This window comes from Eptatretus burgeri, chromosome 5 (assembly GCF_056783735.1).
Source record: "Eptatretus burgeri isolate ZD-2024b chromosome 5, Ebu_testis_v1, whole genome shotgun sequence".
NCBI classification, from domain to species: domain Eukaryota; kingdom Metazoa; phylum Chordata; class Myxini; order Myxiniformes; family Myxinidae; genus Eptatretus; species Eptatretus burgeri.
The window spans coordinates 101,456,316-101,471,505 of NC_140965.1; the positions used below are offsets into that span (position 1 = coordinate 101,456,316).

A 15,190-nucleotide genomic window follows, 5' to 3' on the forward strand; every position below is an offset into this window, starting at 1 on the left:
AGAAGGGGCGCGCTGAGGAGAAGGGGCGCGCTGAGGAGAAGGGGCGCGCTGAGGAGAAGGGGCGCGCTGAGGAGAAGGGGCGCGCTGAGGAGAAGGGGCGCGCTGAGGAGAAGGGGCGCGCTGAGGAGAAGGGGCGCGCTGAGGGAGAAGGGGCGCGCTGAGGAGAAGGGGCGCGCTGAGGAGAAGGGGCGCGCTGAGGAGAAGGGGCGCGCTGAGGAGAAGGGGCGCGCTGAGGGAGAAGGGGGCGCGCTGAGGAGAAGGGGCGCGCTGAGGAGAAGGGGCGCGCTGAGGGAGAAGGGGCGCGCTGAGGAGAAGGGGGCGCGCTGAGGAGAAGGGGGCGCGCTGAGGAGAAGGGGGCGCGCTGAGGAGAAGGGGCGCGCTGAGGAGAAGGGGCGCGCTGAGGAGAAGGGGGCGCGCTGAGGAGAAGGGGCGCGCTGAGGAGAAGGGGCGCCCTGAGGAGAAGGGGGCGCCCTGAGGAGAAGGGGGCGCCCTGAGGAGAAGGGGCGTGCTTAATTGGAGTCATTCACTCATTCAGCATGGAGAAGGCGGGGAATAGTCGGAAGGCGGGGACAGCGTCTGGAACAGGAAGCTGCAGTCAGTCGGTGAGTTGCATTGGCGGCGAGGGAAGGTTGCTTGCAGTGAGATGGCGTCGGGCCGGAGGGTGATCACATTCGTCACAGGAAATGACAACAAGATGAAGGAGGTGATTGTCTCAATCAGTTTTTTCTGTGTGGTCAGCACATGACGTCATACATTGCACGTGCTGTGAAACCGAGCACTTTCATTGTCATTGTCAAGATGCAAACTCGAGGGTTCGTCGGGTTCGATTCCCTCAGCACCCTTCTTAATAACCATCGAACTTTAATGGGCGATTTTCATCAAACATTGTGCAGGGAAATCAAATGCAATTAATTACAAATCTTTTAACCGATTGTTTGTTTGTACTTTGAGAACATTGTTTACACAGTAGTTTATTTATTTTACTCAAATCACCGTTTTCACACCGGAAAAGCATACCAGAGGGTGTAGCGAGCGATACACGAGGAACTGCCAAGCGGTCTCACGAGTACGGATCTTGCTATAGTTGGAATGGTGATGCCATCATACCTCATACATGCACCAACTATAACAGGCAAGACAAGTTGTTGATGTGTTTCTACCCAACTGTGGTTTCCTCTCCAAACAACCAAACAAAATGGTTCAATTGAGAGAAGGCAGCAAAAAGAGTCCATGACAAGAAAGTAAATAACTTGGTGTGTGTGTGTGTGTGTGTGTGTGTGTGTGTGTGTGTGTGTGTGTGTGTGTGTGTGTGTGTGTGTGTGTGTGTGTGTGTGTGTGTGTGTGTGTGTGTGTGTGTGTGTGTGTGTGTGTGTGTTTGATGGAAGTGTTACGCAAGATGCTCATGTGATGACAGCTTGGTGCGACTGATCGTTTCAAAGGGTCTAGGTTAAGACTTTGCCACCATCACTTTACAGACCGTGTGCTGTGTGCACTGTGTGCGGTGTGTTCAGGCAATACAGATCCTGGGTGATAAGTTCCCGTACCAGCTGATCGCCAAGAAAATTGACTGTAAGTAAATCTCAGTATCTCCTCAAAACGACACTAATTTAGATGTGTGTCTTCATGTTTTGTCCTCCCTGACATCCTCCTAATTCCTCGGTTTCCTTTGCTTGAAAGATGCCCCCATCCATATGAATTGCAAAATGGATAATCTGTGCAAAAAAGACGGACAGCTTAATATCCTTGATCATCTCTGCTTTGTTTAATGATGCATCGAAACGCATCTCTTGATATTGTTTGGCAAATACTTTTGCATTCACAGTTGTGTGTGTTCTATAACCATGTACTGGCTCAAGTGGACCACAGCGTCTCCTGGCATGATGTCTGTACAAGGTTTATTGGGAAAGCCAGCTGGATGGCTTTCCTGCAGTGTTGCTTTAAAGGCCGTCCTTTAGCTCGAGTTGCTGCCCGTTATAGCAACTCGTCCCCAGAGGTAACAAAGACCGGCAATCAAATACCTTCAAACAGAGCTCCTTCATTCAAACTGATGAGCAAGAATGAACCTTGAGGTATTGCTTTATCTATATATTACTAAAACTCTCATATTTGTATGTATGTATGTATGTATGTATGTATGTATGTTCCCAAAATACAGCCAAAACGGTATATGATAGAACAAAACTTTTAGGGCCAATGTACTCATCATTCACCTGCGGTGTGCAGTATCAAGTTTCGTTCAAATCGGGAAACGAAAAAAATTATTCAAAAATTATTTCCTGATTCAGTCAAGTACTCTTCAGGAGTATTTGATAAATGCAAACAACCTTGGTGTTATTGTTCGCTGGAGCTATCTTTTCTTTTTCTTGAAATTATTTTTTTCATCAACCGCTGTCACAACGGGAACCCAACAGGTTCACGGGTCATCTAGTGCTCTTATAAAGCTGTTGCTTAGTCTTATTATTAATATGGAATAGGCAAAGCCTAGAAGCGAACATAGAATTCTTCTTATATTCGCTTCTGACTTTACATAAAACTTGTTTACAACTGTATACTTGCCAACTATACCGTGGTACGTGTAAGCGCCGCACAGCTGATGATTTTGACGCAATTTCCGGTTACTTCGGCCTGGATTCGGGATCAGCGATCAAATAATGTAAATCACGATTAAAAATATTTTTTGATGATGCGGGAGATATCTTTATTAAAATTAACTTTGGGAAAAAAATAATTGAATAAATAAACAATCACTTCTGGTCAAGAATAAAAGAAATTAAAAGTTCCGGAAAGAGTTTCAAAATCACTCCCGGTAATAGTCAGGAGGCCCAATGCAGAATAGTGTACGACCCTGCTGATTCCGTGTTAGAATAGTGCAACAGGTGTAAATTGACTGTCCAGACACACAGAAACGTGAATCAACTTGTTGCCAACTCTGGATATGGATAGTATGGCCGCCATGACAGTTTACAAAATGGTCGCCATTAAATACACTTTTCGTCATATTTCAGCCGCAAATTGACATGAAATTACAAAATTAGGGTCGATTTCCATGTTTTTGAGCATGCCTGAGCTGATGGGAGTATAGAAAAAAACATTGCTCCATCCATTTTCTAAAAATAATATGACTTGTTTTTCACTATATTATTTTTAAAGAAATGTTCAGGCTCTAATTAGAATGTCTGATTATACAAACCACAATCAATGAATTTTACAACTTTGCTCTAAAATGAACCTAAACTACATAACTGTGTGTTTTTCTGTTACCCAGGACTAACTGAAAAATGAAAGCCGCAAGATTTCTCACAGGGGGTTCAAGGGATCGAGAAGAAGAAGAGCATGTAGACTGGAATAAATGCTTTATTTGCCAGGACAGTTCAAAAACTAGCAAGTCAACGCCACTTCGAAAGACTACAATCGTTGGTGTGAAAACTGTAGCTGAATGTTGCAAAGAAAGAGAGAAATATAATGACGCTAAATATGTTGACTCATTCTCAAGAATCAGAAAATATTCTGCACCGGAGCACGTCGAAAAGATTCAATGGCACAAATTCTGCTATAGTGACTTTACTCACGCACAAAAAATAGACAGACTGAAGTCAAGGATTCAGCCACAATCTGTGACTTACGCAGAAGAGATACCCACAACATCAGGTTCCTCAGAGAAATACCATGTCCCAAAGTCACTAAGATCCACAGAACTTTATTCTTCTAAAACAGAAGAATACTTCAAGACTTCAGTGGTCCAAAAATAAGAACTTTATTCTGTGATTACTTGGCTTGCTTGTAGATACTTGCTGAACAAATGGAAACGGTGGAACTACACACCTCTGTAGCAGATATTGTCGTGAACATCATCGATATCAATGACAATGTTCCGGTCTTCAGTCGTGATCACTACGTGGCCCGTGTGCGAGAGAACTCACCCGGAAGCTCTTCAATAATCAGCATCCTTGTGAGTTCAATTCCTCGGAGTCATGTTTTTATCCATCCTATGGTGTTTCCTGCACTCTCAGGTTAAAAAAGCTTGGTCTAAGAACTCACATTTGGTTTAAAAACTACAAAAAGTTGATGACCAATTGCTTAACCGAATGTAACCCCTTCGGATTTCAGAGGCACAGCAGAGTCAGGCTGTTTAATAGTTCGATCGGAGACTTCATGAAGCACCTGGTGGAGTTTGGCTCAGTGATGGTTCGCAGCGTGCTCACCTCTGACCTATTTGCTCTTGGATTGGAACTCATAAGGAGACTAAAACCTCCAAAAAGAAGAAAACGTCAGTCGTGATGCAATGCCAGATGGTAGCGCTGCACTTCAGAACACACCGGCATTTGAACAGGTGCACAAATCTAGTTGATACATCTTCATTTCAACCGTAGGCCTGGTGTTGGCTTAATAGTTATGGTCGCTGACTTAAGATCCCAGGGTCTTCCATTCAAGCTCCTGTTTGTTCCGTTGAAATAACACCAGGTTGGTTGACTCAGCCCGTCATCCTTCCGAGGTCATCAAAATGAGTACCAGCTTACCGGTAACAGCGGCACTGCATCAGCGGCATAGCTGCACTTCCAGAAATGATGCCACCAGCAGCCAGAGGCTACCTTAGAAACAACATTTAGATCATGGATGTTAAAGATCCCGTTTTCTCATGGTGGTTAGCATGACCTGTCACCATTTGGTTGAAAATTGAGGTAATTCCTCAAGTCAGTGACAGGTCAGTTGATAAATCAAGGTAATGGAGAATGGATGTGTGTGTATTGGTTGCCCTTCATATCTGAAGAAGGCCGTTCACATGAAACATGTGAACCACCTGGTCGATTTTCTTTAGAGGATGGAAGCTTCTGCCCAGGCAAGAGCCACACTCAAAGATAGAATATAGTGTCATCTGATGTAAAGGAACCTTCAACAAAACCAAACCACATTCTACTGGTCATCAAGGCAGGAATTGGAATTTGTTCAGCGTACCTGCGATAATTCACCTATTCATCGCAAAAGTCATCATGGGATCTTTCAGGTCCACCAAGTAATGCCAGCAGACAGGACGCCAGTTTAACATCTATCTGAGGGACGGCACACACATTGATGAATCGCTCTGCCTACAAAACACTAGAGTGACAGTTTATAGATCAGCTAAGAATCGAACCCAGACTAGACATTTCAGAGGGGACCTTGTGTACCTCCAGACTATCCTTCCAGACCGATGGATAAGTCAGAGACATGGTGAACCATTGACTTCCTCCTGTGTCTTTGTATCTTTGTACATTTTCTCTGATAACCTTTAGAATTCTCATGAAGTTGCAAGAAAATGAACGAACAAAATAATCCAGTTATAAAGCAGTTAAATGTCTTGTACGACCCAGTCTGTAGTTAAGCCTGATCGACCCTGTCTCATGTCCTCTTCGTGCGTCACCACGGGATTTAAATGTAGTTCTGATTTTAATTCCAAATGTTTCCAATTCCACCTGAATCTCTCCACCACTTTTTATACAAGTGTCGAGGCTCATGGAGTAACTTAACCACAAAAGGACAGCAAGTTCACAAACTACAAAGGTGGAGGGGTTGTCCTGGAAAATTAAAAAAACAAGTAACAATGTCCTGGAGAGGAACAGAGTATAGAAGAGATCATGGATATAAACAGGTGGGTGTGTGAGGAGGTGATAGGCAGTGCGATTTAAAGGATGAAATGAAGAGGACAACAGCTACAGGAAGGTCAGGTCAGGTATGGGAGCATGTGCCAGAACAGCGCGTTGCTGCGTCCACTTTCCGCCAGTACTCCAGGGGCCTCCGTCTGGCCTTACCCCAGGCAGATGCCAGGCTCATCCCCATCTCCTTGAGATGCTGGTCAACCTGTTGCAACCACGGAGAATGTGGTCGGCCCATTGGCCTCCTCCACTCACGAGACTCCCTCGCTGAGATAATCTGGTGAGCAGGATCAGCGTCAGGAAAACGAGCCACATGTCCATATAGCCGCAAGTGAAGCTCACGGACCATGTCGGTAACAAATCTCATCCGAGTCTCTCTCAGCAACCGCTGGTCGGACACAAAATCCGACCAGCAATAGCCAAGGATTCTCCGAAGAGACCTGGTACCAAAGGAATTAAGTCTCCGTCTCAGATCCTTGGTCATAGTCCAAGTCTCGCATCCATAGAGCAAGACTGGAAGCACCAAGGACCTGAAGACTCGGACTTTCGTCCTCCTGCACAGGTACCGGCAGCGCCACACCCCATTATCCAGTGAATCCATGACTCCCCAGGCATGACCCAGACGTCTATTGACCTCTGACTCACAGCCAGCAGAGACATGAATATCACTGCCAAGGTAAGTGAATCTCTCCACGACCTCAACATCCTCACCACAAACAGACACAGACAGGACAGCAGCATCCAAAATGTCATTGAAAGCCTGGATCTTAGTTTTGACCCAAGAAACCCGTAATCCCAGCGGCTCTGACTCCTCATTCAGCACCTCGAGGGCCCCCAAAAGGATATCTAAAGTTTCCGCAAAGATGACTGCATCATCTGCGAAATCAAGGTCCGAGATCTTGACATTCCCAAACGATGCCGCGCAGCTTGATCTCTCCGACATCCTCCCTAAAATCCAGTCCATACAAGTGCTGAAAAGTGTGGGGGCCAGTACACACCCCTGACAAACTCCAGTAACAACTGGAAATAAGTCAGAGATGGTACCACCACACTTCACAGCACTCTCAGTACCAGAGTAGAGCTCAGACATCAGATCGATCAGTTTTGGTGGCACCCCAAGAAGACCAACACACAGGAAGGCGATCGCTCAAAAAGGACAAATTAACCCTTTCTTTACTTCTCCATTTAAACACCCGCTCAATTTTTTGTGCTCCAACAGTGTTAAATATATTTGAACCAAAACACGCTTGTTGTCCGAAACAAAATGGCCCAAAACATTTTGAGGAGGTTCTTTCCTGTCCACGAGAGGGCGATATCGCAACAAACTAGATGTTTGCAGGAAATGTTAGAATTTTTCGTTCATTACTTGATGTAATTTCAAAGTAAGGAAATGAGGGTGAGTGTTGTGCGTGTGTTAAATTAACATTATGCCTTGTTGTTCTTAATGCTGATACCAAGGTTTTCTTTCAGGCCACAGATCCAGATTCCGGTGATTTCGGGGAAATTTCGTACTCACTTTACGGTGAAGACAGCACATCGTGAGTTCAAGCAGAAAAAAACATTTGAATGTTTGTAATCAGCATTTTGAGATCGTTGGAAATTAATCTGAGTGGATATTAAAAATTTAATTTCGAGATTTAGAATCTCACGTCAGGGCGAATTTTAAAGATACGGTATCTTAAAGGTACACTATTTTAGTGTACACTAAAATTTTTTTGCCACTATGGTACACTACACTAAAGGTACATGAAGAGTTAGTGAAGCATCTATTTTAAGAACACGTTCAAAAATGAGGAAAACACCAATAGAGTAGCTTCCCAGCAAGTGAGACTCAGCTCTGGCGTTTCGACCACTGAGTGATCTTCATCCGGGACTGTTTTAGATATTACGTTCCTGGAACTTAGTGTCCTGGACCAAGCTGTTGTCTGAAACATCAATTTCAGCTTGTTAATTATGCTGACATTGAAAGGGGGTAGAAGGAAGCAACATGGCTTGGTTTCTCTGATAATTATAATTAGAGCCACCTACTCGTGGCCACTTTATGTGGCACTGCCTATTGTGCCCTCGGGCTGCCACATGGCAGAAAGGCCTGTCATGTATTGCAGTATCACCTGGGTCCCATCCCTTTACTGCATGTGTCACCTTTGGGCTTCAAGAGGTTGAACCCATGCTCTCGTTCATCAGCATTCAGCTGTGGTCTTCATGTGCCAATGCTCCGTACAAACCTGCTGTATGGTGTACCAACCTGCTCTTCCCCATGACCTCATCTTCTATAATGTCACTGGCTTCTTCTTTTTGATCTCCAACTGCTCGCCAAGACATTACTTTATGCTCGCATGAACAGAAAGGCAGGGCTACCCCTTGCTCGATCATCAGTGTTGTAAACATTACTCCTCTCGCCACACCTACACGTCTGGGTGTTTTCTTTATCATCATAGAAATGTCTGGCAGATGGCGTGCAAGAAACAGAAGTCTGCACCCAACTCACTTGTCTGAAGATCCTGTTTACCGCTGTGAGTCAATAGTCACTAGCGAAGGTTGGTGGCTTCTCCAATGTAAGAAAGCCAAACCGACTCTGATTTCTAAACAATGGGTGATGCTCTGGCAGTTATTGCTTCCAGTAAATATCTGATCCTGGACCGGCCAAGGGTGGTATTTATTTCAACAATGACCAACTGCTTTCAGCTTTGGAAACCAAAATCTTTCTTATGAGACCTTTTCATAGGCCGTTGCCAGAGAACGGCGAATGGGACTTGCCGCATCTTGGATATCAACTTTTTGTTCATGAACATTAAGATTGAGGCAAAAGACATGAGACAAGTTTGCAAAATCTTAAAGAGCAAACACAACGCAAATTGTACTGGCGGTATATAAACAAAGCAAACAAAAGCGAAGTCGATGGCGCAAAATAGCAAATCCCCACGCTTCCTGCAAAACCCTCATGCTAACCCTAAAAAGTTCCATCGGTAATTACCCAATATCAAATTTTGAGTGGAAAAAAAAATCTTCTGTTTTGGCCCCAATGACTTCAAGTCCCCACACCCCTGGTGCATGAACCAGAGATCAAATCCAAAAAAATTGTTTCATATTACATGATTCCCCAAATGTTGATTGCATGTACAAAGTTTCATCAAAAAACGATTTATAATGTGCTCGTAATTACATTTGTTGGTATTTGACCTTTTGACCCCACCCAGGGCCAAAGAAGTGAGGCCAACAACGACACTGCTCTCTCACCATATTGCCACGTGGTGATCATAATGACCAAGTTTGGTGAATTTCTGCACAACTATTTATGAGATATAGCAGATAGCATGACAGACAAACATACAAAGCGGATTACAATATCCTCGCCATTAAAGAAGCGTGGGGTAATTAGAAAAGCAAATTATATACTCCATACACAATCAATCAATCATACGATAATTATCGTCACCACCACCAAAGGTGGACGAAGGTTATATTTTCATCCTTTCTGTCTGCCTGTGTTTTCACTTAAATATTTGTTTTCTATTTAATAGTCAATAAAACCACGAAAATAGCAGGGAGAGAAAGGGGCGATGTTGAGTGTTACTAATACGTAACAGATGGCGTTAGCGTGTGATGTAATTATTGCACATCATCAGTAAGCTGTGACCCATAAGGCAGTGAAGAACGACAATATATTATAATTACTATATGCAGAATGAGCACGGGTACCCGACATTGTCCGGTGATGTTCTCATCCTGTTGGCATTTTGAAGAAATCAATTTTATGTTTTTTCAATTTTTTGGTGGGTGCTTAAAACACTTCCCTACACCCACTAAGGAATGTGGTGGGGATTATTTCATATTACCTTTCACATAGCTACAAAGGCTTCGGCACTATAGAGCGATGAAAAAAAAAAAAAAAAAATCCCTCCCTCCTCCAAAAAAAATCGAACTTTTTTTTCAAATTTTTCAACCCCCCCCCCCCCCTAAAACACTTCCAGGCACTCACTGATGAACCTCTGAAAGATTGACGAAGATCCGTTCAGCCATCTGAAAAAAATGGTCACACACACACGCAGACACACAGACAAATAGCTCTCTTATCGTCCAGATCAAAAACATTTTATTGAGATATCCTGTATGTATATGGCATAGCACCACTCAAAGTTACAAGCCACATTAATACACACCAATTCTCAGAGAATTGACCCATCTGTAATTGTGTGGGAATTAACCAATCTGTAAGGACGGGATCTTCGCTCGTACATCAAATTGCTCACAATATGCAACCCTTAGCTTATAAGAGTGGTCAAAACATCAGACATGAACCTTAACTGTTCGAAAGCTATCCTGTTTGCTGGTGCCTTCATTTTTAGCTCGCCTGTTCAAATAACAGAGAGCTATAGCGATACCCCCGGCGTGAGCGTCAGCATGAGTGTGAAAATGTTAAAGTTTTTGGTGCAAGTTATTTCCTTCCTCATGTTTTTATCTACCACACTATGTTTTTTACTGATTACAATATACAAATACATATATTACTTTAAAATTATTTGGATCAGACTTCACTGCAATGCTTTATAAAAAAAAAATTATTGGACTAGTCTTTTAAAAACGATAAATGTATAAACAGGCGAGCATTGGGTGGCTTTGACACCAACTCCTTGGTTTAATATGGACTTTCCCAACTGCAACCAGTTTTGTGAACTCCGTAAAATAACAGCCTTTTATCTTCTCCATGATTTTCTTGAAACAATACATAACCAGAGAGTCGGTGCAAAGCCACCTAATGCTCGCCTGTTTATACATTTATCGTTTTTAAAAGACTTGTCTAATAATATTTTTTATAAAGCATTGCAGTGAAGTCTGATCCAAATAATTTTAAAGCAATGTATGTATTTGTATATTGTAATCAGTAAAAATAGTGTGGTGGATAAAAACATTAGAAAGGAAACTAGAAGGATGCAAAAATATAATTAATACAATGCTGAAAATGGAAAGTGACATCTCGAGAGCATATCATATTACAGTGGCAGCATTATTAATGAATAAGTCGAACTACCATGCAGTATCATTTTTATTTTTTTAATTATGATGGCATCACAATAATACAGTACATGTGCAATGGTATTTATCAACATTATGCAATGATACATTATTATTTGTAATTATGATGGCATCACAATTATAAAAGTGCATGTGCAATGGTATTTATCAACATTATGCAATAATACATTATTATTTGTAATTATGATGGCATCACAATTATAACAGTGCATGTGCAATGGTATTTATAAACATTATGCAATAATACATTATTATTTGTAATTATGATGGCATCACAATTATAACAGTGCATGTGCAATGGTATTTATCAACATTATGCAATAATACATTATCTACTTTCCTTGCCATGAGAAATACATCTAAAAGAAAAAGTAATATGTAGTGTTTTGACTTCACAAATATTGAGTCTCTGAAAAAGGTGCACCAACAAAATTTATTTCATTTGGACTTCATTGCATCCCGAGTACACATACTAAATGAATGGCAAGCGTCTAGTATAAACAGGCGAGCATTGGGTGGTTTTGATACCATCTTAAGTTGAAATTAAAATTTTTAAAAATTATTTGTTAATTTCAACTTCACCACACCAATAGTATACCCCAAAGGAACCTCCATGCCAAATATCAGCATCCAAGTACACATATTATATGGATGGCAAGCTTCTAAATAACTTGCACCAAAAAGTTTAACGTTGATGTGCTACAAAAAAAGTTAAGTTCAAAACAGGTCAACAATTTCAAACATTTGAAATTATTTTTTAATTTCAACTTCACTACATCAATAATGTACCCCAAAGGAACCTCCATGCCAAATATCAGCATCCGAGTACACATATTAAATAAATGGCAAGCTTTTACATAACTTGCACCAAAAACTTTAACATTTTCACGCTGATGTTGACGCTCACGCCGGGGGTATCGCTATAACTCTGTTCTTCGAACAGGCGAGCTAAAAACTATGGAGTGAGGTCCTTTCCATAAGTATGTTTAAAAAAAATAGTTTAATGCAATCAAGCACAGTACCATGATCATGCTTGTACGTAACATTGTTAAACTATTGTGACTTTGTTGGGCTCTAATGCTATATGCGCCATCTCATGCAGTTTAGTGTCCACCTCTATCTATCTGTCTATCTCTCTCTCTCTCTCTCTCTCTCTCTCTCTCTCTCTCTCTCTCTCTCTCTCTCTCTCTCTCTCTCTCTCTCTCTCTCTCTCTCTCTGGAATTGCGATGTCCATAAACAGCTTCCTCATACACCCAAGCAAAGGAACGCTGTTTACACAGCCGTGGACAAAGTTGGATGCAGAGATCAGTCCCGAATACCACTTCTTTATCCGGGCCATGGACGGTGGAGGCTTGTTCAGCTTTGCCAAAGTCCTAATCATAGCAACCACCATGAAAGACCATCCAACGACCTTCCCAGGCCGTGTACTCTGGAATGTAATGACCAAGGATGTCCCATTTCACATTGAGGTATTCCATCTGGAAAATCTGACAAAGTACAGTATTGTACATCTATAGTTCCCAGATTTCTACAAATGCAATCACATATTGCCCATGATTTTATTTGTAAAAATTGAGTGCTTCTGTTATATTATAGATCAAATGCATTAACTAGAATGGCACTTGTATCGTGCTTTTCATTTATGACGTTTTATTTTAACTGGTGTTACCCAGGCAAATGATGAAGAGATGTCATGGCCCAACAATGTGGTACAGCAATCACTTGTCAAGGTCGAGCCTCTCAACGTGTTTGAGCTAAACAACTTCACGGGTCAACTGCACCTGCAGCCTCAGGTGTGCAACCCCAAGACCTTGCAGAACTTTGTTCACAACCAGCGATGCAACTGGACACAGCTGGTACGTGCACATGACTGTGGATTGCTAGCCTTCACCTGCACAATGCTGATCACCTTCAACAAAGTCATCGAAAAGGTGAGATTCCCACATCCTGGAATGCTTGCCCAGTGAATTGGTGTTTGGGGTAAAGTGGAAGAGCGAGCTCATAATTTTGCACTGGAGGTGAAAATCAACTTAATTTCCTTCCCAGTGAAACAGAAACTAATTTTCCAGACAGCATTTCAAAAGTCCAAGAACTGATTCCATAAGACAAAATAGTTTAACAATACCAGAATAAGGTTCAATCTCATTTTTGAGGAAAGTCATGAAAACCAAAATAGTCTACACAGGGAGGTGCTAACGCAGATCATCAGCAGAATAGTACAACCTATGCAAGCTATGTGGCTCTTGTGGAGACTGAGCCATACGATAGATCAGTTATCATTACTAATGTCTCATTAAATGTTGTCTCAAATATATTGCTTCAAATTTCCTGTGCTGTCTTTCAGAAGACCCACATAAACACCTTCGTGATGAGTCTCAAGCAAGAGTCCTGGACTCTGGTGACCATTTTCATGGGAATCGTAGCTGGTCTGGTAGCCTTGATTGCAGCAATTTCTACAGTCTCTTATTGGCGCAGCATCAAGCGCTCCCGTGTTCATGCGGGGGGCTGTCAACGTTTGATTATCAGTACTGTGTGCCGGGGTCCACCCCCTTCCAAAATTCTTCACCAAATGGAGGAGGGTTGTGCCACATACCGATTGCAGTAGTCAAGGGGGTGCAGCATTGTGTTTCTACATCCCAATGCCCCTTGCCCTAACTCATTGTGTATCTTCTCTAACAGACTTACACTTCCTGTAATTGAGAAGCAATGTTGAATGGAGGAGATTAAAATCCCTTCAGCAAACTTCCAAATTTATAGGCACAGCTCAACACGTAGATGCTTATCATGCTTCAAGTTATACCTGGTGTCTGTGTGTGCATGGTACCTTATTTTCCAGACATCTCAAGAAAGGTCTGAAGCAGATTTCATGAAGAACGTTCAAAACAACCCAATGCGTACACTAGGCGTCACGGGTGCACTTCCGGTCTTCCTCATTCTCCTTGCACTTTTGATATCCTCGCTAACCTTTTGTCGGAACAAGTGCTCAAAACGCGTTGCGCCAGTTTGCCTCATCATACTCACGAGGCCCAAGGATCGAACACCACGCTACATCCGATGCCTGCAAAGGGTTCTTGGTAAACCGCTCAATACACGAAGAGCCTGCAACAGGTTTGAGCATCTGCCGTCGCGACCGCACAGGAATAATTCCCGAGTTCCTCTTCCTGACCACGATACCATTCATAACATCTGTGGCCTCCCTGGACCTCCTGCTCAAATTCCTACACCTGCTCCACCACCACTACCTCCAGCACAACTAACTACAATAACACCCATCTTGCCTAAATGTCAGAATTTCCATGCTGGAGAAATTGAGTACAACATCACTTCAGCTTCAAGGCAGGTTCAAGAGAAGGAAAGATTTGATGGTGCAGACCACAAAACCTCAGCAGTCATTACCGAATTGAAAGAACGCTTCAAGAACCTGAAGCAGAAAGGAAACTTATGAAACAGTCATCACCCAAAGACTCACTGCATCATTCCACACGACGCAAAAGCTGAGGAAAGGCATGAATTGAACTGTCATTATATAGTTGTTTACTCTCGACAGGGAGGGGGAGATTTGTTGCTTTTCTTGTTTCTTACTTTCCAACAAATACAATTGCACCCCAATCCTTCATTTCTGAGCCAATTCTTTTCAAAATATGAATGGCAGTGTCCTGGTCTGATACACTCAGATACATTTTGTACGTTTTCTATTCGGACCCCAGTTCCAATTTTAAGGGGTCTAAGATGAAACAGCAAAAGCACGAGTTTTGCTATTCCCTTGCATTTGAGTCGATGGAGATGAGGATTTTCACATGGGTGCTCTCAAACAGCCCCAATAGGGATGGGGAAATTTTTGGATGAAAATCATTTTATCGACTATATGGAGGTCAAAGGTCAAATCAGTAAACAAATTACATTTTTTGGCCTATCATACCTCTGTATTTAAGATAATTGGGGTGCAATTAAGCTAAGAATCAGCAAAACAATGCCTCACCACGGTTCTGATAGAAAATGAAGTAGACAGACTATCATTTGGTGCTTTTCTCAAAATTCCATGATTGGTCAAAGGTCAAAATGGGGACACCAAATTAATATTTCTGGTCGGCCAAGCATTTCTGTTTCGACTAATCCATGAGAGGAACTGGTACAAAAGGACCTTACCTTAGCCCCTCAGACTAAAGCAGGTAGACAGTGGTTCGGTGTTTTGTTTTATATTACTGGTACACCCGCTCACTACAGGAGCAGCAGAGGGAATCGATGATATTATTGCCAAATATTATTACACACTGACTGACTGACTGACTGACTGACACACTGACATTTATTACTTGCAGGGATACACGGCATTGCCCGGTATATTTTTTGTGGGGGCCAAAAACACTTCTCTACTCCCACTGAGGAATGGGGTCAAGGATAATAATTTTATATTACCTTTGACATAGCTACAAAGGCTTATGAACCATAGAGAGATTTAAAATGGCCGTCACGGTCACCTGTCCAACTCACAATCCCGTGAGATTTGAGGAAACCCATGGAATTG

General features: G+C 42.5%; 1 protein-coding gene across 12 annotated transcripts; it reads left to right on the plus strand.

Moving 5' to 3' along the window:
* Window positions 1–475: 475 nt before the first annotated feature.
* LOC147027069 (cadherin-related family member 1-like) lies at window positions 476–14,281 on the plus strand. Of its 12 annotated transcripts, none has more exons than XM_085883218.1 (7): window positions 476–602; window positions 1,512–1,569; window positions 3,785–3,949; window positions 7,101–7,168; window positions 11,906–12,134; window positions 12,339–12,596; window positions 13,502–14,281. In XM_085883218.1, exons 3-7 carry the CDS (start codon window positions 3,800–3,802, stop codon window positions 14,108–14,110), a joined length of 1,314 nt encoding a protein of 437 aa, XP_085739344.1. In that variant the 5' UTR covers window positions 476–602; window positions 1,512–1,569; window positions 3,785–3,799; the 3' UTR covers window positions 14,111–14,281. The 12 variants fall into 12 exon arrangements, 8 of the variants coding, with proteins under 8 accessions (XP_085739344.1, XP_085739347.1, XP_085739349.1 ...); XM_085883221.1 differs by lacking the exon at window positions 3,785–3,949 and adding an exon at window positions 1,823–2,069 and having other exon boundaries at window positions 478–602; XM_085883220.1 differs by lacking the exon at window positions 3,785–3,949 and adding an exon at window positions 1,823–2,069 and having other exon boundaries at window positions 546–703.
* Window positions 14,282–15,190: the final 909 nt, after the last annotated feature.